This window comes from Xenopus tropicalis, chromosome 7 (assembly GCF_000004195.4).
Source record: "Xenopus tropicalis strain Nigerian chromosome 7, UCB_Xtro_10.0, whole genome shotgun sequence".
NCBI lineage: Eukaryota > Metazoa > Chordata > Amphibia > Anura > Pipidae > Xenopus > Xenopus tropicalis.
In genome coordinates, this window is record NC_030683.2 from 74,077,407 (window position 1) to 74,100,716 (window position 23,310).

General features: G+C 36.2%; 1 protein-coding gene across 2 annotated transcripts; it reads right to left on the reverse strand.

The window, feature by feature from the left end:
* Positions 1–472: 472 nt before the first annotated feature.
* On the reverse strand, positions 473–22,879 carry stt3a (STT3A, subunit of the oligosaccharyltransferase complex (catalytic)). 2 transcript variants are annotated; one of them, XM_012966320.3, is made up of 18 exons: positions 22,755–22,879; positions 17,718–17,841; positions 16,649–16,709; positions 16,283–16,404; positions 14,807–14,952; positions 13,501–13,591; positions 12,721–12,827; positions 10,842–11,006; positions 9,470–9,650; positions 9,005–9,160; positions 8,421–8,512; positions 7,882–8,037; positions 6,481–6,669; positions 6,256–6,372; positions 5,019–5,121; positions 2,723–2,911; positions 2,411–2,526; positions 473–745 (listed from the first exon to the last, which is right to left on the reverse strand). In XM_012966320.3, exons 2-18 carry the CDS (start codon positions 17,803–17,805, stop codon positions 707–709), a joined length of 2,118 nt encoding a protein of 705 aa, XP_012821774.1. In that variant the 5' UTR covers positions 17,806–17,841; positions 22,755–22,879; the 3' UTR covers positions 473–706. The 2 variants fall into 2 exon arrangements, with proteins under 2 accessions (XP_012821774.1, NP_001001202.1); NM_001001202.1 differs by lacking the exon at positions 22,755–22,879 and adding an exon at positions 22,660–22,691.
* Between the last annotated feature and the right edge of the window lie 431 nt (positions 22,880–23,310).

Below are 23,310 nucleotides of genomic sequence, written 5' to 3' on the forward strand. Positions count from 1 at the left end.
CCGGCCCTGATCCAATCTGATTTATTGGTGCTGGAATCTGGCCAAAAGCCAAATGTATAGTGATACTATATTATAGTACATAGTTATCAAAGGGTGGATGTACAATTCATTACAAAATTATCAAAGCTAGTACTCCAAAGTCCTATACATTAATAGGCTTATTTGTTGATTTTACAAAAATGCTAAATATTCTCCACTTTCTTAGTGTCAAAATGTCTGTATTTTGCAAAATTATATATTGTGATAAACTTTAAAAAAGTGTTTCCTTATAAAACAAGCTAATTTATACTACAATGGACTGATGTTACAGTTAATTATCAATCACCAAAATGACAAACCAGTCTAAAGGTTTTAAGAAAGGAATCAGAACACCTTCAAATTCATAATAAACCACTGAGAACTAAAATGTCCAATTGATAATAAATTTTGTGTTGTACCAACAGTTGCAAGAAATTCAATAACCATAGCAGAGTTTGTTTCCCCATCTTTAATTGACCACGGTAAAGTCAGAACAACAAAAAAATCATTTTGGTAGCATTCATATTCATAAAAAGCATTCCACCCAACATCGACAGCAACCAGTGTGACTTCCACAGCCAAATAAGTTCTTTCTTTCCGTCAATAGAAACAGTATAAAAAAAATCTTCTGGTTCACAGGTGAAGGCTCTTTCAGTGCTGTTTGTATTAAAGCTGAAGGCAAAAAAAATTATGTTCTTGATAACCCTCGATTATCCAGATCTTTTACCTATTGCAAACAGAAAAAAAAAAAAAAGAACGTAAAGTAGAATGGAATTAGAGTGTGTTTAAAAATATAGGTCAGTGGAATATCACAGATTTTATTAATGCCTTTATATAAACCCTACATATTCAATATATATGTTTTGGCATATCTCCCCCACCCAAACCACGCCATTTGTGCTGCATATCTACTCCCCCTTCGCCAGCACATCAAATTTTCCTAAAACAAATAGCAGCTTTCACCTGGAGGCCATTTTCCCTCTCACAAATCTTCAGTGACATTTACATCTGCAAAAAGTACATGTGTGCTGATGCAATGAAGAATGCAGGCTTACACAGTCAGAACTTGCTTTGATAAAAAGTCCTGCTTGGACTGAGCACTGTAATGATTAAGCTGAGCACAGCTAGCGGTTTTACAGAAACCAGCAATGCTATCTTTTCATTGGCTGCTAGACTGGAGGGTGTGTTTGGTATGTGTTGATAAAACCTGTGCATGCCCAGTTAGCCAAGAGCCAAAGTCAAATCCTAAGGGAGGGAGCAGAGTGGGTTAGAGGAGGAGAAGGAATCTTAAGTGATTAAGGGGAAGCTGCAACCTTGCTATTAACCTTTTAACATCTAAAGATATCAAATAGGCTGTTCATTGATTAAACTTGTGTGGGGGGTTTAAAAGTCCTTTAATAGTGGCTTGAGTAAACTCTTGAACAAATGTAATCTTAAGGGGAACTACTGCAAAAATGAAAATGTAGTATAAGCTTCATTATACTGAAATAAGAAACTTTCTAAATATAAATCAATTAAAAATGATGCACCGCTTCTAAAGTAATCATTACTCTTAACTATGCCCCCCTCTCAGCATCTGTTACTCTTCATTTTCTCTTCATGCAGGAGTTGGAATCACCTTTTTGATTGAAAGTTAGATCTCGTATCTTTTGGGGAGGGGGGTTGGGGTTGCCTAGCAGATGTATTAGGGCTTGTCATTCGAGCACAAGCAAAATACCTGGCTTCAGCACTAATCCTGCATGGAGAATGACAGGATTTCTGTCAGTAGGTTATTATGAAACTGTGAGTGCTAATGTATCTTCTCAAAACCACCCCCCAAAGGCTGTATTAGACCCAACTGTTAATGAAGATCTGACTCCACCTCCTGCATGAGGGGAGAATGAAGAGACAGATTCCGAGAGGGGGATAATGAAGAGTACTTTGGTTATTTCAGAATTTTCAACTGAATACATTTAGAAATTTTTAGATTTCAGTATGGTGCAGCTTATATTAAATTTTAATTTCACCATAGTTTCCCTTTAAGAGCTACACTTAGTTAGTATAGGTATTGCTATATATAGTTTAGATATGTGAGTGTATAGACAGGCCTGTATGTGTATATATGTGCACTGGGGTCATTTAGAGGGACTGAATTTAATAAAATAAATGTAATGTTACTTTTTTCTAAACACACATCTATTAAAAGCACCATATAAGTTTATGTACACATTTGTTCAAATACAGGGGTGAATTTCTATGTACAGTACAATGATCTGCCCCTTGATGCAGGTAAATTGGATCCGATACTGACACAGACAAAATCTTTAGTCTGCTTTTCCTTACATGGGAATTTAACAAAAAACTAGTAATGATGGTATGCCATAAAGGGAGTGCAGTTTTAGGAAACACATACTTTATATATTCTGACAAGCCAGTGCTCTGTGGTGTAAGCTTCCTCTAGAACATCAAGCTCGAAATCTTTATTGCCGATTTCTGCGTTTCTCACTCTGTCATAACCTGGAGGGCGTTCTGAAATTATGAAAAATAAATGAATAAAACAATCATTCAGGATGTTTGCATTAAATTCAAATGTACCTATAGTCAATTCTGTACATTCTCTACTTATAAACAGGGTAGAAGTTTTGCCTACAAAACAACATTTTATGTTATCACGGGTGGCATTATTGTTATTACAGCAATGAGCTTGCAAATGGTAACCACTTACTGGCTTCGGTGTAGACTTGACCAAAGCGATAATAGCACATCTTGTACATAAGGCAGTTGAGCAGAACGGGAGATCCTTCTCTATCTACACGAAACTCTCCAGTAGGAGTGTAGTAATCGTGCTCTTTGATGTGTTTACCAGTGTCAGTGCTTCCTCCAATTCTTACCATCCACAAAAATTTGTTGATATCTAAAACAAAAAAGCAAAAGAAAGAAGGCAAAAATAAATCTGCAACTGTTATATTAAAGATCTAATTTTTATAGTAAGTACAGTGTTGGTTTACACTTGAAGGCCCAGATTACAAATGCAATAAATGGAGATGCAAAAAATATAATGGTTTTAATAATAAAAGTGATATTTTCTATAAATTCCACTAGCTTAAAGTACATGTAAACCCTAAACTATCCTACAATATATAACAATACAATAAGTTGATTACACCCCCCCCCCCCACTCAACTGGCATTATTTGATCTGCATATATCCCCTCTGTTCTCCTGCACAGTTACATTTTTCTAAAACAAATAGGAGCCTTCAGCTGGAGCCCATTTTCACCCAGACACATCATCAGTGACGTTTCACATCTGCGAACAGCACATTTGCAAAGACCTTCATTTAGTGTAAAGTTAATGCAATCAAGAATGCAGGCTTACACTGGCAGAGCTTACTTTCGCCCGCTTGGATTTAGTACTGTCATTGTTAGATGAGCTCAGGACAGGAGGTTAGGAGGGAGAAAAAATAGCAGCAGACAGCTAGAGCGGAGTTTCTATGGCAACCAGCAATGCCATTTCTTCACTGGTGGCTAGACTGGAAAGGGCATGTTTAGTAACCCGAGCTGAGACGATTCACCGCCTTAGCTTGGAAATGAGCATGCTCAGTAGCCAACAGCCAAAGCTAATTCCCAACGGAGGGAGTCAAGTGAGTTAGAGGAGGAGAAGGAATCCTAAGTGATTAAGGAGATGCCTTACTATTAAAGGAAAAGTAACACTTTTTTTAAGTAAAAAAATCTATTATACCCTGCTCCAATAATTGCCCTATGCTGCAAACCATTTAGTATTTTGAATGCTTTATTAAAAAATACCTCCTAAAACTTGGCTTGCGGTCATTTGAAATAAGGCGATAAGGCGAAGGAAGGAGCAGCATCCACTATGCGATGATCGATTGATCGAGCCTAGCATTCCTCCTGTATAGGAAGGAGTCAGGCTAGGCTCGATCAATCGATCGTCGCCTAGTGGATCCTGATCCTTACTTCGCCGAATCGCTTTATATCGAATGACCGGAAGCCAAGTTTTATTTATTTGAATAAATAAAGCATTCAAAATACTAAGTGGTTTGCAGGATAGGGCAATTATTGGTGCAGGGTAGAATAGATTTTTTACTTAAACATTTTTAGTGTTACTTTTCCTTTAACATTTGAACAGAGTGGCAGGTGTTTAATGAATTCAAAGAGGCTGTTCACCAATTAAATTTTTTGAGGGGGGGTGTTTGGCTCACAATGCAGACAAAGAGTGAAGCTTCTAACTTGGGGCTGTCAGATGTGAGGCTGAGGGAATCAGACCATTTATTTTAAAAACATTAAAAAAAGAAAATACATTTATTAGTGCATTTAAATAGCTGCAAGCACATCAGTAAAAGTTTGCAACTGTAGGACATCCAATTGAGGGCATTTTTGTGTAATCACACCTTTCTTAAATGCTTGTGGCAATTTAAAAGCACTGCAATAGCATGTGCACTGTAGAATACAATGTTACACAGAATACAGTTCTTAGAAGGATAAACAGGAGTTTGAAAATCTCTCACAGAATAGGATATTTGTTGCCAAGAAATGTTTCATTTGTAAGTGCTAGGATGTCTGCTTTTTCTTTTTTGCATTATGAAATGTAATATAATTCTAACAACTTTCCAAAATACATTAATAAATTTGCAATGGGCTTAAAGCAATTAGCAGTATTCATCCCTTTATATTTTCTGGTTATAACTCTAGAAACAATGTAGCAAAAGTTAGTTCTCCATGTTTGTTAGTTAGTGGGCTTCTGCTACATTGTGTCATGGGTCAGGGCCAGCTGTGAAGGAAATTTAAAGTAAAAGACATACTGCTTTCATTTTAATTAAAGCAATTAAATGGGTCTTAAACCCAGATACTAATAGTCCTCTTCCTCTTGAAATGTGATTGGTATAATTTCTTGTTTTGTACAAATATCAAAATAAAAGCTATATAAAAAAAGATGGCAAAAGCCATGCAGTTGGCACAACATGCACCACATATATTATAGTCAAACAAATATTTCACTTCTTACCATCTGATGAATATCCTGTGAGGCCCCCAAAAATAACAAGGACATAACTAACATCCAGCTCTCTCATAATCTCATAGGCTTTTTCTTCAGTGGATGCCATTGCCTTTGAAATGAGAGAATGAACCACAGTTTTTCAGACTACCATGTGCAATATAAAAAAAAGTCAGTTAAAGGCCGTCATAAAAGCCAAAATGCATCTCATGGACAGAACCTTTTAAGTTTCTAAACATAATTAGCAATTCTGTACCAATTCTGAAATAATCTGAAAATTACACTTCACACTCACTTTCAGTAATCTCTCTCTCTACCTGCAGATTTATACCAGATTAATTTTTTCAAGGACATGTAGCTCAAATACTGTGTGCTCTCTTTGCCTTCATGATGTATGTAAGGCACCTTGCAAAATGAATGGCTCAGACAAAGCTGCACGTAGAGAGACAGACTGATGAAAGCAGACTAGTGAAGAGTAACAATTTCTGACACGGTATAGACTTTTTAATTGATCATATTGAGAAAGTTTCTTATTTCCATGAGATGAAGCTTATAATAAATGTTTGTTTTTGCAATAATTCCCCTTGAATTACTATGTGGCTAAAGTACAGGTATTTTGGAGTATATGAAATGTAATAAATATTAGCTAATATTGAGTTACAGAGTTATTAGGAAGATGCATATCTATGTCTACATTTTATGAATCTGCAGATAAATGAGGTGCTGCAAAAACAAAATGAGTACTTTTCTACAGTCTTAAATTAAACTGCCATGTGATACAACCAATGTGCACAGGGTATTGTTTTCATGTATGATTCTACCTCTGACACATAAGCATTATAAGATTATAAAAGATGTAATGCTTCCTAAACTATTGGTGGTGGCAGTCATTTGCATCCATACCCAAATACTGATATCCTAGAACAAAGTGGATTACCAGCATGCCTGTGTAGAGACAAAAGCTGCTTTGTTACTCATGAGCCACAGTCAATTGTAAAAAGACTTGCAGAGCAACACAAGCATCATAAAAGTTGATGGAGCTGCTATTATGTAGCCTCTATGCACACGATCAGCTTACTGGAGGCTTTACTTAGTAGTAAATCTTGTTTTTATTCAACCAAAACTTGCCAACACAATTACCTGGTTTGGGGGCACGGAGAGCAACATCCAAGGGGTTGGTGAACAACATGTTGCTCACGAGCCATTGGTTGGGGATCACTGCTATAAATGAACCCTGAGGTCTTACCTGGCCTACTCTGGAAATGTGTGTGTTATTCCAGGTATTATTATCAACGAGGATTGTTCGATTGGCCATTGCTGTAATCTGGTAACCATAATCCCACCACGACATTACTTTTGCATCCTAAAAAAATAAAGTGTTAATGCAAGTTAATGACACCACCTCATTTCATACTGTGATGGGTAAAGCAAACTACATCAAACAAACAGTACAACACAATAAAGAGCTCACCTCAGGGGTGTTGTGTCTGAGCCAATAATAAGCCTCCCTGAAATCATCAAAGATGATCCTGCTACCATCTCCACCACGGGCTGACAGAACAATAGAGGGAGAGGAGTAAGCTTCACTTGTCACCCATGTAGAGTGGAATGTATAAGTGACCAAAAAGAAAGCCATGACCAGGATCATGCCACTGGCAACCTATTCAAGAAGAAAAAAGAGCAGATCATTAGTATAATGTTATGTTTTGTTGAGGATTAAACCATTTGCTTCTTGGTGTAACTCAAGATCAACCTAATTATGCAAAGTACTGAACTCCTTTACAATAGCATTCTGTAGTATCAAATGTGTTCCCGTGTCAAGAATCAACTAATCTGTCAAGGTATCCTTTATAATGTAACTTTTGATTGTTTTCTTCCTGTAACAGGCCTAAACTATTAGAAAGCAGACACAGTCATACCTTCCAATTGCAGAGTTCCACCCTAAAGTTTTGTGTGTATGTGATGGTGAACTTATGGAGGTTATTTAAGGTGCAAACTTCACTACAAGTATAGTCACCTATAGCAATCAATCAGCATGTATTTATGGGCAACTGTTTAAGAATAAGCCTCTCTTTGGTTGGTATTGGTTACTGAACCACAGCAAACTCTGTGGGGGGTCATTTGTTACCATTGAGCAAATTTTCATCTGGTCAGTAACCCAAAATATTCATTTTCATTGCTCAACTTGCACCTGACTCAACAAAGCTAATTATTAATTAGTTGCTATGGGTTACTGCCAAATGCAAATTAGCTCATTGTTTAAAATAAGCCCCTGTGCCTTTTGCGACATATGGGGTTAGACTGTAACCTGCAGTGCAGCTGAAAAACATGATGAACTAAGGGCCATGACCCACAGGAAATGTTGTCACCCACTGGCTACAAAGCACCTAAAATATACCTGCCCCTTCGCATTCACTGGAACTGCTCCATGTAAAGCATTTAACACACGTCAATCCCATATGAACACACAAAAGTGTAAAAGAAGGCATTTTCACTCCGTTAGCTGGGATTGCCACATGTAAAGTGTTTAACATGCATCAATTCCAATGAATCTGTAGGGGCTGGTATTTTCATTTGCTTTGTCATCTGCAAGAGAGGAGACTTCCTGGGAGTGACAAAGCACCCTGTCCTATAAAATAATCCATCTACAATCAATGTTTTACTTATACTGTAAATTATTAATTGTTGCTTATATTTATTATATATTTGTGGTTTTATTGAATTGTGATTAGTAGGCTGGCCAGCCACTTAGATAATTGTTTTTCAAGTTTGTGGAATGAATGAATTATTAAGAACCCTACACACTTAATTACGGACAACACTCCATTATAACACTAGATTACTATTTCTCGTAGCCTGCTTTATTACTTACTTCGTTTTTGATGGGATATGTAGAATCCTGTTGCTTTTTTGTTTTTTTATCAGGACGGCTAATGTCAAGATTCTTCATGTAAGTGGATAATACCTGAGAAACCCCAATGCCAGAAAGAATACACATAACAGGGGCAAGAACCAGCATCAGACGCACCTGATAAGGAGGATGAAAAGAATAACCCTCTATTTTATCCATAGTAGGAAAAATATACCTTAAATATACTTTTCAACATAAGCTCATTTTTTTTTATTTATTTTTTTAAACAAAGACATAACCAATTCCACAGATTAAGAATAACCAAGATGTCTATGATAAGGACAAGTATTCCCTACCCCGCTTACAGCTTTAATGGTACACATTGTATACCAAGTCATTTAGTTGACAGTCTTATTACACATTCTCCTTAAATTAAAAGTATCTTCTTTACCATGCAGAAAAACTTGTACAGAACAACAAACTACACATAGAGGGGTTAACAAACTGCTTGTAATGCTTCCTACTGCTCTTATTACTGCTTAACTGAATAAAGATCTTACCATGACTGCAGAAAAGTACATACTGGTCACACCGTACATGATAATGAAAATTCTGGCATCAGATAGATTACTGAAGCAATAATACAGACCAACTGTATAACAAGAAAAAAAAAAAGTTTGGTTTAAACTATCACACTCACAATAAATATTTTTACACTCATAATAAATGTAGTTCTAAATATTAAAACTAATATGACAGACTTGCAAGGATTGTGATTGATATGGATCTTAAATATACTGTACAAGATTAATTTAAGCAAAATAATTCACCCTGTGTTAGCTGACTTGAGAAAAATAAAACATAATTTAAGCTTGGAGTACATGTAAAGATGTGCTACTATGCTGTGCCAAATAGGGCTCATCCGATCATTTAGCACTCAGGCCAAAGATTGGATCATTATGTGGGATTAGGCAGACCAATCAGGAAAAGACACCACCAATGAGCTGCCACAGCCCTCACTAAACCAGATTTTTCAACTGGACAACTGGTGTCTGGGGGGATCTTTGAGCTGAAACTATGCTTATAATAAATATAAACTGGTATCTGAAAAAGCAAAAATAGGAGTGACAATGCTATAACAAACCTGGAAACATGAAGACAAGTAACTGCAAATCAAAATAATAAGAAGACCATGTCGTGGGCTGATGCTCAGATACAGAAGCAATGATTGGAATATTGTTCTTTGCATAAGAAGGATCCAAAAGGGAATAGAAACGACCAGTCCATGGGGATATTTTGCCTTGTAGAGAAAGCACAATTCAACAATTAATTTTAAATTTAAATTAATATTTCAGAAATAAGTACAGTGGTGTAAGAACTCTGCGCCAAGCCCCCCGTGCAAAAAAAAAAAAAAAAATCTTCAACAGGGCCTGGCACAGATAAGCAAACCCATCCGACCCCGTTCCACCTACCTTCTTTCCGTGTGATGAAACGTGTCTCAAAAGAGACCCCCCCCCCCCCCCCCCCCACAACCCATAGTAAATAAAGGAATTAAAACATACAAGAGGGCCTTTCATTGTAGAGTCATATTTAATTTCTTTAAGCATACCGGTCAGCATGAGGACAGCTCCGACAGTGAGAAGAACAAATCCAACCAGTGAAATCACACTCCTAAAAAGAATTTCAAATTGCTGAGGATTGAGCTTGCTCCGCAGGTAGTCTACAAAAGCATGGATCTGACACAGGCCAAAAACTCCTAAGGCGGCCATGTGCTCAGATGACAAGACAGGCTGTGAAGAAATATACAGGTACTGATCAGAGCAAAGAATTAATAATAATATGAATTAATACTTCTATAAATGGTTTCTAAGGTATTACTAAATATTGTACCGTGTGAATGCATTTGTAAAGGAAAAACAATGGCTCAGTTGATTTAGAAGACACCACGTGGGTACAGGGTAAAATTCATCCTATGCCTTGTAGCTTGGGCTATAAGCTCTGCTATATTAAAAAAAATAATTTCATTTAAAGTAATTACAATGTGCTTAAAGGGACAGTAACACCAAAAAATGAAAGTGTATAAAAGTAATTACTATATAATGTAATGCTGCCCTGTACTGGTACAACTGGTGTGTTTTCCTTAGAAAGACTACTATAGTTTATATAATAAAGCTTCTGTGTAGCCACGGGGGCAGCCATTTACAGGAGAAAAGGCACAGGTTACTTAGCAGATAACAGATAAAACCCCATTATATTCTACAAAGCTTATCTGTTATCTGCTATGTGCCCGAGCCTTTTCTCCTTTTTCCCAGCTTCAATGGCTGCCCCCGTGTTGACATAGCAGCTCATTTATATAAACTATAGTAGCGTTTCTGTTGCAAACTTGCCAGTTTTACCAGCGCAGGGCAACTGTACATTATATTTTAATTACTTTAAAACACTTTAATTTTTTGGTGTTACTGTTCCTTTAACTGCTGTACAATTGTACACTAAAAATCTACATCTTACCTTTATGTCAGTGCTGGAATATTTGTTTAATTATTAATTTTAACAAACTAGCCTAACAATTAGATTAGAAATGGTATGGGAAAAGAGCAAAAATACCGGCAAAATTCATAGTAGGTATATTGTGATGGTACAATTACATGCTCATTCTGCCTCCATTTTAATGACACCAGCCTAAACATAAGTATACCAAATTGGTTTACACTACCAGCTTCTGACTCAACTGTAAAAAAGTACAAATTATACCCACACTCTCTCTATTTCTACCCTGTACACAGTAGTTACTGCATTTTATTCTCCCCTGTGACTTACTTTAACAGGCAATGATATTTAGGATGGTCCAAGTTTTACAAATTAGTACAAAGAGTATGTAGCTATCTAAAGCAAAAGCTCATTTTAGTTTATAATATTAATAATTAATAATAATACCTATATTTATGCAACTGGGTTCTTGTTCTCTAGCAGAGAATGGTTACCTGAAATCCAACAAAGGAGATCTGCATGGAGAGGATGGTGCCCAAACAATAAACTGTGCAGTAAGCCACATAAATTCGATGAGAGAATCTTCCGGTAAGCATCAAAACCAGGACATGAAGTGGTATAAGGTTGATCAGAAACACGTATCCTCCCCACGAGGAGACCTAGATTTAATAACAATAAAAATAACTGACTAACAAATGCAAAAAGGAAAGCCATTCAAGATGGAAGTTACAAATACACAGCCTCCGACAGCATTTGGTTTAATGTAGATACAAACTAATAAATAATTGGCACATTAGTAGCATTTTTTGACAAACATCATTTCTTTTGTATCCTACAGGAAGGTAAACCTTTCATCTGGAAGTAACACTTCTATCCACTCCTTTAAATGCATCAATATATACTTTTAAGTAAATATATGTACACATGCATAGCAAAAATTACCAAGCAGATTACCCGTCAAGGCAAGCATCTGCCACAGGCAAAGATTTAGAATAGGAAGCAGTGACAAGTAAGAGAGTGCTGCTGCCGAGAAACACCATGTGTGCCATAGATCTTAGGGCTATTGCATGATGCATACTGGGTGCCAATTCACTTCCACTGAAGCAGTAGCAAGGGTTTGTTAGATGATAGTTGCCTGGAAAAGCAGACAACTGAATTTATGCTGGCCAGTTTTAGGAGCTTGTTTACTTCCTGTCTCTTAAAAGTCTTCAGTCCTGTCATGCATTATGGTTGAGATTCTACTAAGGCCAGAGCACATAGCTTACATAGTCACATAGTCATCTGGCATGGTTTAAAAAGATTATGCTGCCTCTGGTGAGGAGTTAAGTATTATTTACATGGATAGCATTTGACTCAGAAAGGGGTCAAAATATGTAGCAGCATATAAAACCTCATGACAGTACTGCTTATTTTACAGGTTAAAGGGGCAGTATACTACCTTTTCAACATGAGCTCAATGAACAGGACTGAATATGTGCTGAACAAATTTTTGCCTATTGTTTACATTAAAAAAAAATATCTATAAAATATAAGGTCTTTGTATTTCTTGCCTTAAGAAACTGAAACCACAATTTTTGTATAATATAATCTGTTTTACTTTCTGGTTCAAAGGGCTAGTCTTGAAACATTAAGTGTGCCTTTACTGCTTCAGTATAAATTACTGCCATTAAGAGGATTCCTTTGTTTTGTTGAGGGTGCTACTCAGGCACCCTTGGATATGCAGCTATACTTTCTACAAGTACTAAGTATGACTCAGATTTGTAGTTAATCAATTTCTGGTTCTGCTAAGTCACTATTTGCACTATAGTAAGTAGTAAACTATATTACCAGCCAGTGGATAAACCCTTTGTAGTTGTCAACTGGTCCTAATCTCAAAGTCTAACAAATGCTGCAGCTTATGGTTGGGAGGAGGATTGTTTATACAGAGCTCTACATTTAAACAAAGTACCCAACTAACTAGGGAGAGGGGCTGGTGTTTATGAAAAACAAACAAAATCAATTTTCCATTATTACTTTACAGTAGAAAACTTACAAAAATATAGAATTTACATAAAAGAATAGGAAAAATGAAATGTTCAGCATATGTTACCGATGTTGAAGCAAAGATATATATATATATATATATATATATATATATATATATATATATATATATATTATATATATATATAGATATATATAGATATATATAGATATATATAGATATATATAGATATATATATATATATATATATAAAAAACACCTTTCAAAAAAAATATATATTATATACATTTTTGCCCATGCCTAGGGCCCCCCGGTTATATTTTACCTGCTTTGCAGATAAAGAAAGATTTTCCAAGATTTGAACAACTAAAGAATACAGTTGCACTTACCATATAGAAATATGCTAGAGCGCACATGGCTGCCCAATAGATTGAACCAGTCTTTACTGCCTTAATCCACATGTAGTAAGTTAGAAGCATACAGAAAATGGCAATACCTGAAAGTAGTTTCAAATAGGGGTAGACATCAGTATCAATGGTAAAAGCACGCAAAAATTAAGAATTATCTGGTAGTAAACATCAAAAAAAGGAATTCCATGGCATGTTTCACAGAGTAGTTATTTTTTTAAACAACAGAATTCTACCTCTAGTGGACAATTCAGAATTAACGTACAGCTGATGTTTGGGCTTCAAAGGCTCCCAATCAAAGTTTTAGACCTTACCCAAGGTTTTTGCTGACATAGGTCGCCTCATCAACCCACCATAAAAACACTAAATACTGTATGAAACCTTGTTTCGTAAGATTATATTTGTGCATGTATGGGCACCTTTAGACAGACCCCTACAGGTGTGGCAGCCCCACACTAGCCTAAACTCTCTAAAGAGAACATGCATTTGCCCTCAATCACTGCTGTTAAGGAAAGAACGTTTGATGCTACCATAAAAACTCCTTGAACACTTACTTATTCTATTAGACATGTATTAAACAGGAATATAGTAGGTAATAATTTAAAGCAACAACCCTATTACTTGCCATCTATTCTGTACACCTGCCACATTTAAAATCTTTTACATCATAAAATAACAAACGTGTTGCTAAACATGGAAGCTCTTCCCTGGGTAGACATATGATTTTAATTATTACTTTTAACTACACCAAACTTTACTTACCTTCATTATCATAGGATCCAGCCACAGAACGTGATATATAGCCAGGCACCACTGCTATCATTGCTGCTGCCAAAAGGCCTGCACCAGCATCCTGCAGAAGAAGACAAATTGTATCAGTCAGTTAAAGGCCTTATGTACTTGTGCTTTATATGTAATTTCAGACATTCTGACTTTTTGCATCCATAGATATACATTGAAATCAGAGTATTTTAACCCTGCTTACAATTACTTTGGGCAAGCTGGAGTCAGATTGAGAATAGCCCACCCGATTTCAAGTTTAAGTCAATCATTTAAATGTGAGCTGTTAAAAAAAAAAACAGCAGTTGTATTTAACATGAAGATGTACATGAAGTCATATTGTTGTCTATAAGAATGTGAAATTAACCCAGCAGAATAAAAACAATTAAACTTGTGGCCATTTTCTTTACACAAGACTAATCGGTAATTTTTCCACCACAAATCAGTGGATTCACAATAATCATATTATATAATGAAGCACAAAATTTTCAGCAAAATGTCCACACCTGCTATATAAAACAAATATGTGTGCTTCTTTACATAGAAGGCAATAGGGGGGAGGATTTCTAGCATTTTCACCTCGCCTGCTGGGCTCCGAGATACATGACAGACAAAAGACAAAGTTACCCATTTCTAAAACAATTTATACAAAAGCACAGCACTAGTAACAGCATTCAAACCAAAAGTACAGATTGACTTGAGAAACAGTAGACATTACAGGAACAAGACATTTACAAGCAAAGCATAAGAGCATATATCTATAGATTTAAGCCACTGCTATGAAATGTGCAACTCAGCCTCAAAAAAATAGATTTCCAGACATTAAGTAGGTACAGGTATAGGACCCATTATCCAGAATGCTCGGGACCAAGGGTTTTCCAGATAAGGGGTCTTTCCGTAATTTGGATCTCAATACCTCAAGTCTACTAAAAAATCAATAAAACATTAATTAAACCCAATAGGATTGTTTTGCATCCAATAAGGATTATTTATATCTTAGTTGGGATCAGTTACAAGGTACTGTTTTATTTCTACAGAGAAAAAGGAAATCAGTTTTAAAATTCTGAATTATTTGATTAAAATGGAGTCTATAGAAGACGGGGTTTCCGTAATTCGGAGCTTTCTGGATAACGGGTTTCCGGATAAGGGGTCCGATACCTGTATTTGAAAAAAAAGGATACTGCCTTGATAGGATTAGCATTTTTGAGATGAATAAACTCAGGATTTAGTATTTAATGAAGAAAACAATTGCTCATTAAGCAAATAAAGTTAGAAATAAAAGTCTTACTTTCAGCTCTTTTGTCAGATGGTAAGTGACTATGGTGGTGAAAGACGAGAAGAGTGGAGCAAGGAATACACAAACATTTCGGATGTCAATAGTGATGTGGAAAAAGTGTAGAATATGGTAGAATGCTGCAGAGGTTATCATCAGACCTGAAGGGGCAAAAGGATAAAGGTAAAAATCAGAAACAGCAATGCACAGTTTAATGAACATGTTTTGGCTCATTTTTAACTTTTAGTTAACTTTTACTATGTTATAGAGAGGCCAATTCTAAGCAACTTTTCAATTAGTCTTCATTATTTGTTTTTAATAGTTTTCAAATTATTTGCCTTCTTCTTCTTCTAACTCTTTGCAGCTTTCAAATGGGGGTCACTGAAAACTAACAGTCAAAATCTATTGCTCTGTGAAACTACAGTTTAATTGTTATTGCTACTTTATATTACTTATTTTTCTATTATAGTCTTATATTAGAATATATTAGTATTTTATTCAAACCACACCCTGGTTGCTAAGGTAATTTGCATCCTAGCAAACAAATGGCTGCTGAAACTCCAAGCTGGAGAACTGCCAACAAAAACCGAAATAATTAAAAAAAACTACAAATACAAAATAAAGACCAATTGCAAACTGTCTCAGAATATTACTCTCTACATCAAAAAAAGTTAGCTCAAAGATGGACAACCCCTTTAAGTCTTAATAATGTTGTTTATATGGAGCTTAGTTTCAAAATGTAATGCTCGATGACAATCTAAAAAAAAACACAATTATAGTGTAGATAAAGTGTGTAAGATAGCAGACCAAGTAGTAAAACAAGACAAATATTCTACTGCCATTTAAAACCTTTATGCAGGCCTGCATTTCTACAGGGTGTCTAAAACACTGAGGTTTAGAGTTGCCAGAAGAAAAGGGATCATAAAAGAAGAGCAGAAACTTACTGTTACATGGGCTGTATCTGAAGACAATTGATAAAAGGATAGTTCACTTTTATTTATGTTGTAGAATGTTCTGCTTTAGCAAATTTTCAATTGGTCTGCATTATTTATAGTTTTAAATACCAGCTTTCCAGCTTTCAAATGGGGTTAACTGACCCAGAAACTAAAGAAAAAAAGATATATACGTATATATTGCTCTGTGATACTACAATTTTACTGTTATTATTTTCCTCTATACACCTTATTCTCTCATTCAAACCACTACCTAGAGTAAACTGGATTCTAGCAACTGGAGAGCTGCTGAACAAAAAGCTAAATAATTCAAAAACCAAAAAAATTAATGAAGACAAATTCTCAGAATATCACTCTACATCATACTAAAAATGTATCTAAATGTGAACTACTCTTTTAAGTAGCCACGGTCAATAAAATAAACTTTGTTCCTTTGATTTTTAGCCACCCCTTAATATTGTTTAGTGAAAAGAAGCTCACCACACGGGTTTGCATAAAAAATTTGCACAGAAACATGCTGAGAATTTATTAAACATGCCTGGATAGATTGTTCCTCCTATAATTCTTCCCAATGGATACCATGCTCGATCATCAAACCAGTTATGGAAATTATAAAATCCTTCCTCGGCAAGAAACCTTGTTGTTCGATAATTGAAATACCTTGTAGAAATGAAACGAGAAACTACATTAAGAAAGGCAAATTATTAAAGTTTTTTTTAAACACTTTACATAAAAACTAAATCATCATCATTTATTTATATAGCTAAAACATGGGGAAAAATAGTAAGTAATCCATAATTAGGTAGGAGTGGAATATCTTTTTGTAGGTATAGGCAGTTTGAACAAAAACTAAAGCAGGCAAATATATAACCATTTTCATGGGTTAAGAATAGCATTTACTTACGGATCAAACTCATGAATGACACTTTCAAATCTCAAAACCGAGAACAATCTGGTAGAGAAGGCTGAAATGAGCAGGGAGAAGGCATTTCACAATGAGAAAAACAACAATTTCCAGGCACACTAAACATGCTTGACAGACAAAATTGCTTTACATAGCCTACCTGTAAAATAAGGAGCAATGAAAGTATTAAAGTAGCGTTTATGCAGAAGCAGAAAATACTAAAGCTATGAAAAAAATGTAAACCATCAACTCATGGGTTTTTGCTCTCTCAAAAATTGCAATTACATTAGCAGTGGAGGACTGTAGTGTATAGTTTTAGGCAAATGCCAGAGGGGGGGTTATCCTCAGCCTCCATTCATCCTCTGGCATCAGCCTTTCCCTGTGCCAGGAGCCATTGTATGACCCAGGTACAGGAACAATGGTGGATTTCTGTGGCGAAACAAGGGAGTGTGCATTTCGAAACCAAAATCCACTCTGTGCGCCTGCACCTGGGTCAATGCAATGGCACAAGGGGAGGCTAAAGCCAGCATAGGGACGAATTCTCAGCTTGTGTTTATCCACAGGCCAAGAATCAGCCATGTCTGGCAATAGCCTTAGGATCTGTGCGCCTGCACTATACCAGACTGTTATTGTACAAACGCTAATTTTACATTTTTTGGCCCATTTTCTGTAAAACAAATAAACAAAAAAATACAAACAAATGAATATTAATTTTCATGAAAAATTTCCTGCATTTTCATTTATTTTAGTTTTACAATAAAACCCTGAATTTACATACTTCTATTTCACATTTTTCCCCTAATCCCCTGGAAACATAAAACCAGAGTTGTAGAGACTGTATTTCACACACACTACAGCCACAGAGCACCAATCAGCCCAAAAACACAGTTAAACTTTAAAGCAGGCCTTCTATATAGCCACAAAGCAGCACATGTGGACCAATCAGGTACTTCATGTTAAAACTGTGCTGCTGTATATGACTCTATATAGTTTTAAAAACCTATGTTTTAAGGTTGTTGAGAAGACGCTAAAAGTAGACGCAGAGTGAGATGTCTAAAGTTATACTCACAGAGAATTGCTGCCATAGACAGGATGAGGAGCTTGAGGAGAGTGTCCTGCTTCTCATAGGACAGACGCAAAAATCCTAATTTAGTCATTTTACATAAAGGGAAGGGACAGAAAACACTAGAAACCTGTAAATAATACAAAAATAATGCAGTTAATAATACATTCAAAAACAGGAATTACAAAAATTATAATACATATTATATGGAGAAATATCCATCATTATTATGTTATGTTATTAGTATATGTAGCAACCTTGGTCTTGCAAACACAACTTTGTACAACGTCAAAGAAAGAACATCTAATCTGATTTATATGGGACAGTGTTTAGTAACGTTAAGTGGAAATGCAGTCATTATATTGCAAGAAAGAAAGGCAGTAATTTTTGTCAGAGTGGAGGGGGGATCAAAATATATAATATCATATAATACAGCCCAGTGCAGTATTTGGGGTTTGCTGTGGAGGAGGCAAGAGGCCTTCCCTAAATAACAAAAAAAAATCCACTGAAATGTAGTCAATAAGAAGCATTTAATTTTCATAAATAGTTTTCATTTAGTTTTAGATATATTAGCGTGCTTCTCAAAAAAACTTTTTTCCTACTGCTAACAACTCATCCATGCTTATTGTCTACAGAGTACTTTGGACACTGGTGCCAGCCATTTAGAACTGGTGAAGTATAGCGACGCTTGAAAGTTTGTGAACCCTTTAAAATGTTCTATATTTTTATATGAATGTGACCTAAAACCTCAGATTTTCAAGTGAGTTCTAAAAGTAGATGAAGAAAACAAAGGAAAAAAATATTTATTTGATCATGTATTTAATAAAAAAAAATGATCCAACAACATGTCTGTGCACTTTTTCTTGCTTATTATTTGCCGCAACATTTTAGGGTAGGTTTCCATTACCTGTTTCACACAAGGACCAACCCACTAGAACACCTGTGGGATGATTTGGAACAGGAGTAGAATGTTGTACTGTGTTAGTTCAGAGGTTAGAGCTCATAACTGCATATAAAGATATCCCTATTTAAGCCTGTGCAGGGTGGCAGACTTTTTCGTTAATTTTTATGACTTGGAACACTGATGGAACACCAACTACAACCCAGGGAGGGGGCAGACTTCATATTAATAAAAATGGGTTCCAAATAAATTGTTATACGGGTGTCTAGGAAACTTTGGCCATATAGTGTTACTCTACATCAGGGATCCCCAACCTTTTATACCAGTGAGCCACATTTAAATGGAAAATGTCTTGGGGAGCAACACAAGCATGAAAAGGGTTCCTGGGGGTGCCAATAAGAGCTATACTTGGCTACTTAATAGCCCCTATGTGGACTGGCAGCCTACAGAAGGCTCTGTTTGGCATTATACTTGGGTGACTATCAGCTATGATGCTTTTCTCTGAATATTACAGTGAGAAGCAATTGTCTCTCTAGGAGCTATATCAATTTCCGAGCCTTCAATAGGCAACCACCAGATACTGCTCAAAAAAACAGTACAGGTAAAACCACGCATTCTGCTGGGCCCATACCTGTGAAGTATCAGAGGCTAATCTGCAAATCTTTTTTTCATTCATGACAAGGCAGTGTAGAGCAGGCTTTCTAAATCAGTTAAGGTCACAATGTATATACAGGTATGGGATCCCTTATCCGGAAACCTATTATCCAGAAAGCTCCGAATTACGGAAAGCCTCCCATAGACTCCATTTTAATCAAATAATTCAGAATTTTAAAACCGATTTCCTTTTTCTCTGTAGTAATAAAACAGTACCTTGTAATTGATCCCAACTTAGATATAATGAATCCTTATTGGATGCAAAACAATCTTATTGGGTTTAATTAATGATTTTTGATTTTTTTAGTAGACTTAAGGTATGGAGATCTAAATTACGGAAAGACCCCTTATCCAGAATACCCTTGGTCCCAAGAATTCTGGATAACCGGTTCTATACCTGTACTAAACAGATATGTACATGAGGTTTGACAGTTATTGTGTCTTCAAGAGGTTAGGGCTATGACACATGAGCTACTTGTAGCCAACTATGCCAAAATATACTCTGAAGTACTGAAAACTGTCTTTGCTACAACACACAAAGACAATTATTAATATATTCTAGTTTGTAGCCGCTACAAGTAGCTGTGTTTGTCATTGCCCTTAGCGTGTGAAAAGGAATGGCACAGAATAAGATAATATACAGATACAGAAAGACTATTCTAGTTCTAAGGAGAAAAAACCTCAGTATAAAACACTTCTGGAACAAAGGAAATTAAAAGCTAGTTTGCTAAATACTGAGTACAAATTTACAAGGCCAGCATTACTTTATGTACAATTTAAGTGAACACTACAGCTTCTTTAACAGGACACTTGCATCATATTGATGCTCTGTTTTGGTTAATCATACAATATTAATTTGACCGCTCACATTCTTGTTTTTTCTGTGATGCAAATTCTAGAGTGGTGGTGCAGGATTTCAATTATTTTTCTTCTTCTTTAATGTTTACACCATTTTAGAAGTGTGAAAGGCATTAAAGTGGAACCATCACAATTATAGAAATCCACTAAACATTAGCAAATATTTTAGGTATAGCACACTGTAGAATCTACAATACAATGCAACAGACTGTACATTTTCCAGGGTTCGTCTGCACAATGGAAAAATCACAATGCCTAGAAAGCATGGTTCCAGCAAGGTCCGCCAGCAAGTAAAGGGTTAAAAATGTTTAACAAATTGTATAAATGGTAAATAAGTACTATGTATTTGTACAGTTAATAATCTGTAACTTGTTCAACCTAACATTTTTTTTCTGGCTTCAATACCCCTGCTGTAAGTCACTAACAGATTGCCCCTTATCTTATTGTCTCATTTGACTCTTAAATTAGCGATGCAGCACTGACAAACAGCATGGTTGAGTTGTCTTAAATCGGAAAAGAAAACAAGCTGAGTTACTATAAGACAAAATAATAAAACCATTTTGTGAAAAAAAAGAACTAATAAACTTCCTTTGCAGGATAATTGCATATTTACATCAAATCAAATTTCCTGAAGCACATATATTATTAGCATTTTTACAAGCATTATGTTATTGCTGCTTTGTTGCACTTTATGCATAGGGGTATTTAAAAACATAATTGTCCTAAAGCACACTGACACACCCCATGGCTTCAATTCAACTCTGAGCACAAGAAAACTTTTTTTGCCTTTATCTTTCATCCATGTTCTTTCTGCAAACACTGCCCATCTTGTCATGTTACCTGACACACCAGGCTGAAAAGCGCCAAAGATCGCTTCCCATGGCTCATATGCAATTGAATGGGAAGCAGGTGTAAGCTTTTTCCATGGAAAGAGCTCTAATCTGCACTTCCTGGAGTTTCCCACTCAAATAATAGGATCCCTTGGAGGCCATATAGGACATCTTAAGGTAATTGCACACTAAACATTTTGCCACCAGTGCAATTTTTAGCTACTGGTTAAACATCAAGATTATTTTTTTGTTAGTTTGTTTCCCAGTAGCAGCTCAATAAACCAGATTGCTAACTTTAAAAAAAATTCTGATACATTATGTAAGGCATTGTTTATTAGAAACAAATCCAGTTCCTTATAAACATGTTTCCTGAGCTGTCACAGATCGACTGACAACTGATACATTAGTTGCTGGTATTTCTCTAATGCAACTTAGAAAAGTAGTAAACTGTAACACTTTTGAAGTGCTTTTTTTGATAGGGAGAAAAATAAAAATGCATTCATTTTTTAAACCTAAATACGTTCACAGTTGGCAAAGTTTATTTTACAAACCAAAATATGATTTTGCGCAACAATTTTTCTGATGTTTTTATTGCTGCCAACATCAACAATAACAGCACAAAGCACTGTGGTGCCAAGAAACAAATTTGAGATTCTTTCCAATATTCCCTTTGTGACCTTATTCTAGAAATTCATCATCTCTGTTGTATCAGTTATTTCTGATTTTATTTTTTGCATCCCTACTCCTACATACAACACATTTGTATGCCTGACAAATATACACTTTACTCTTGTAAACATTCCCAAGAACGTGTACTTTTACAAATGTAAATGGTAGTGCCATAGGTTCAAGTACTTTCAGAGCAATGACCATTTACTTGCAGAAGGTGTCCAAATAGGTCAACCTAGATTGCGGATATTTGCTGTCATTACAATAGAACTACTGTGAGCTGTACCTGCTGCCTCTTGAATATGAATACTGACAAACAATTTTTTTCTGAATGCCAATGGGACTGTCTCCACACAAATGTTTTACTCAGTTCCACAGTTACTTATGCCAAATGTTGTCAGCGGTTGGACCCAGGACACATCCCAATGGGCTTTATTCTCAAAAATGAGAATGATGCTGGTTACTTTTTCTATGTAACCAAGTGCCACTGTACACTTATACCATGCCAGTGTGTGTGTTTTTTTTTATCTATGGCAACTATAGGAGGAAATATTCCAGTCTAGCAGTCTGCAGCACTTATATCCTTAGCAGAAGCAAACAGCAGGGCATCTGCTGGTTTCTGCACTATTCGCGTCAATACTGATTTCCCTACAACAAGAGATGATGATATAAGGTAAAATCAGAGGAAAGCACGTTGGGCCTTGGCTCTTACACTTAGAGAAGAGAAATGCATTGGCAGTTAAGCAGCTACAGCACAGAGCGGGCAGGAATAAAGGCAGAAGCAAGTTACAGACATAGGCAAACAGGACAGAAGTGATTAGGTTATGTTACTTGTGAGAAAAAAAATACTCTATATAACATAAATGAAGGAAGTTCTACTCTGCTGTTATAACTATCATTAGGCTGCTACCTGTGTTGTCTCAATGCCCTTTCTCCCTGCTATAGTCAAGCAAAGCTTACTGGCACTAATGCCTTTGCCTCGCGTCCCTTCCACCACTGTAAGTTCATTCAACACCCAGCAATTTCTTTCTCTTACCTGGCAGCCGCTCCTCTCCCTCTGCTCTCCCCATCAAACTCCCCACACTTTCTCACCCTAACCTGGCGCCACCACAGCCCCACCTTCGAGCTAACCTGGCACAGATGATTGGCGGAATTCACTTCCTGGCCGAGCTTGCCGCATTACTATTGGCTAAAACAAACGGGGATGGTTAGAAGGAAGGATAAGGGGCATTTGCCCATTGGTTACGGCAGGCGCACATAAAGGCTTGGTCTTTCCGAATACTGTCAGAGCGTAGTGTGCTTCCACAGCAGATTAGGTTGAGGTGCAAGCAGTGACGTGTCCGTTCCAGCAAGGCGCGATTCTTGTAGGAGTGCCTTAATATTATTATCTCCCTCTGGAGTCCAGGAGGAGTGTGTTCTTTTATAATTTTCATTACAATTTCTTAATATATCTTTCATTTATGGCAAAACTGAATGAGTTGCTGTATAGGCCTTCAAAGTATTTGCTGCTTTCTGACTGAAAACGGCCGTTCTGTACAGTATATACGATGCAGCCGAAAGTAGGGCTTTGGAATTCAAATAAGAAACACGTATGAACTACCTAGATCTGAATATCACTGTGTAAAATAAATCAATCCTGCGATTCAAATTGTTCCTGTAATAAGCAATTAAAAAGCTCCCCCTCCCA

Excerpts from the sequence above, each read along its gene's own strand:
- stt3a (XM_012966320.3), bottom strand. The coding sequence starts at position 17,805 with ATGACTAAATTAGGATTTTTGCGTCTGTCCTATGAGAAGCAGGACACT. Across the intron at positions 9,161-9,469 it reads AGCTGTCCTCATGCTGACCG|GCAAAATATCCCCATGGACT; the intron begins GTATGCTTAAAG and ends TTTCTCTACAAG. Across the intron at positions 6,670-7,881 it reads CATATCCCATCAAAAACGAA|GTTGCCAGTGGCATGATCCT; the intron begins GTAAGTAATAAA and ends CTTCTTGAATAG.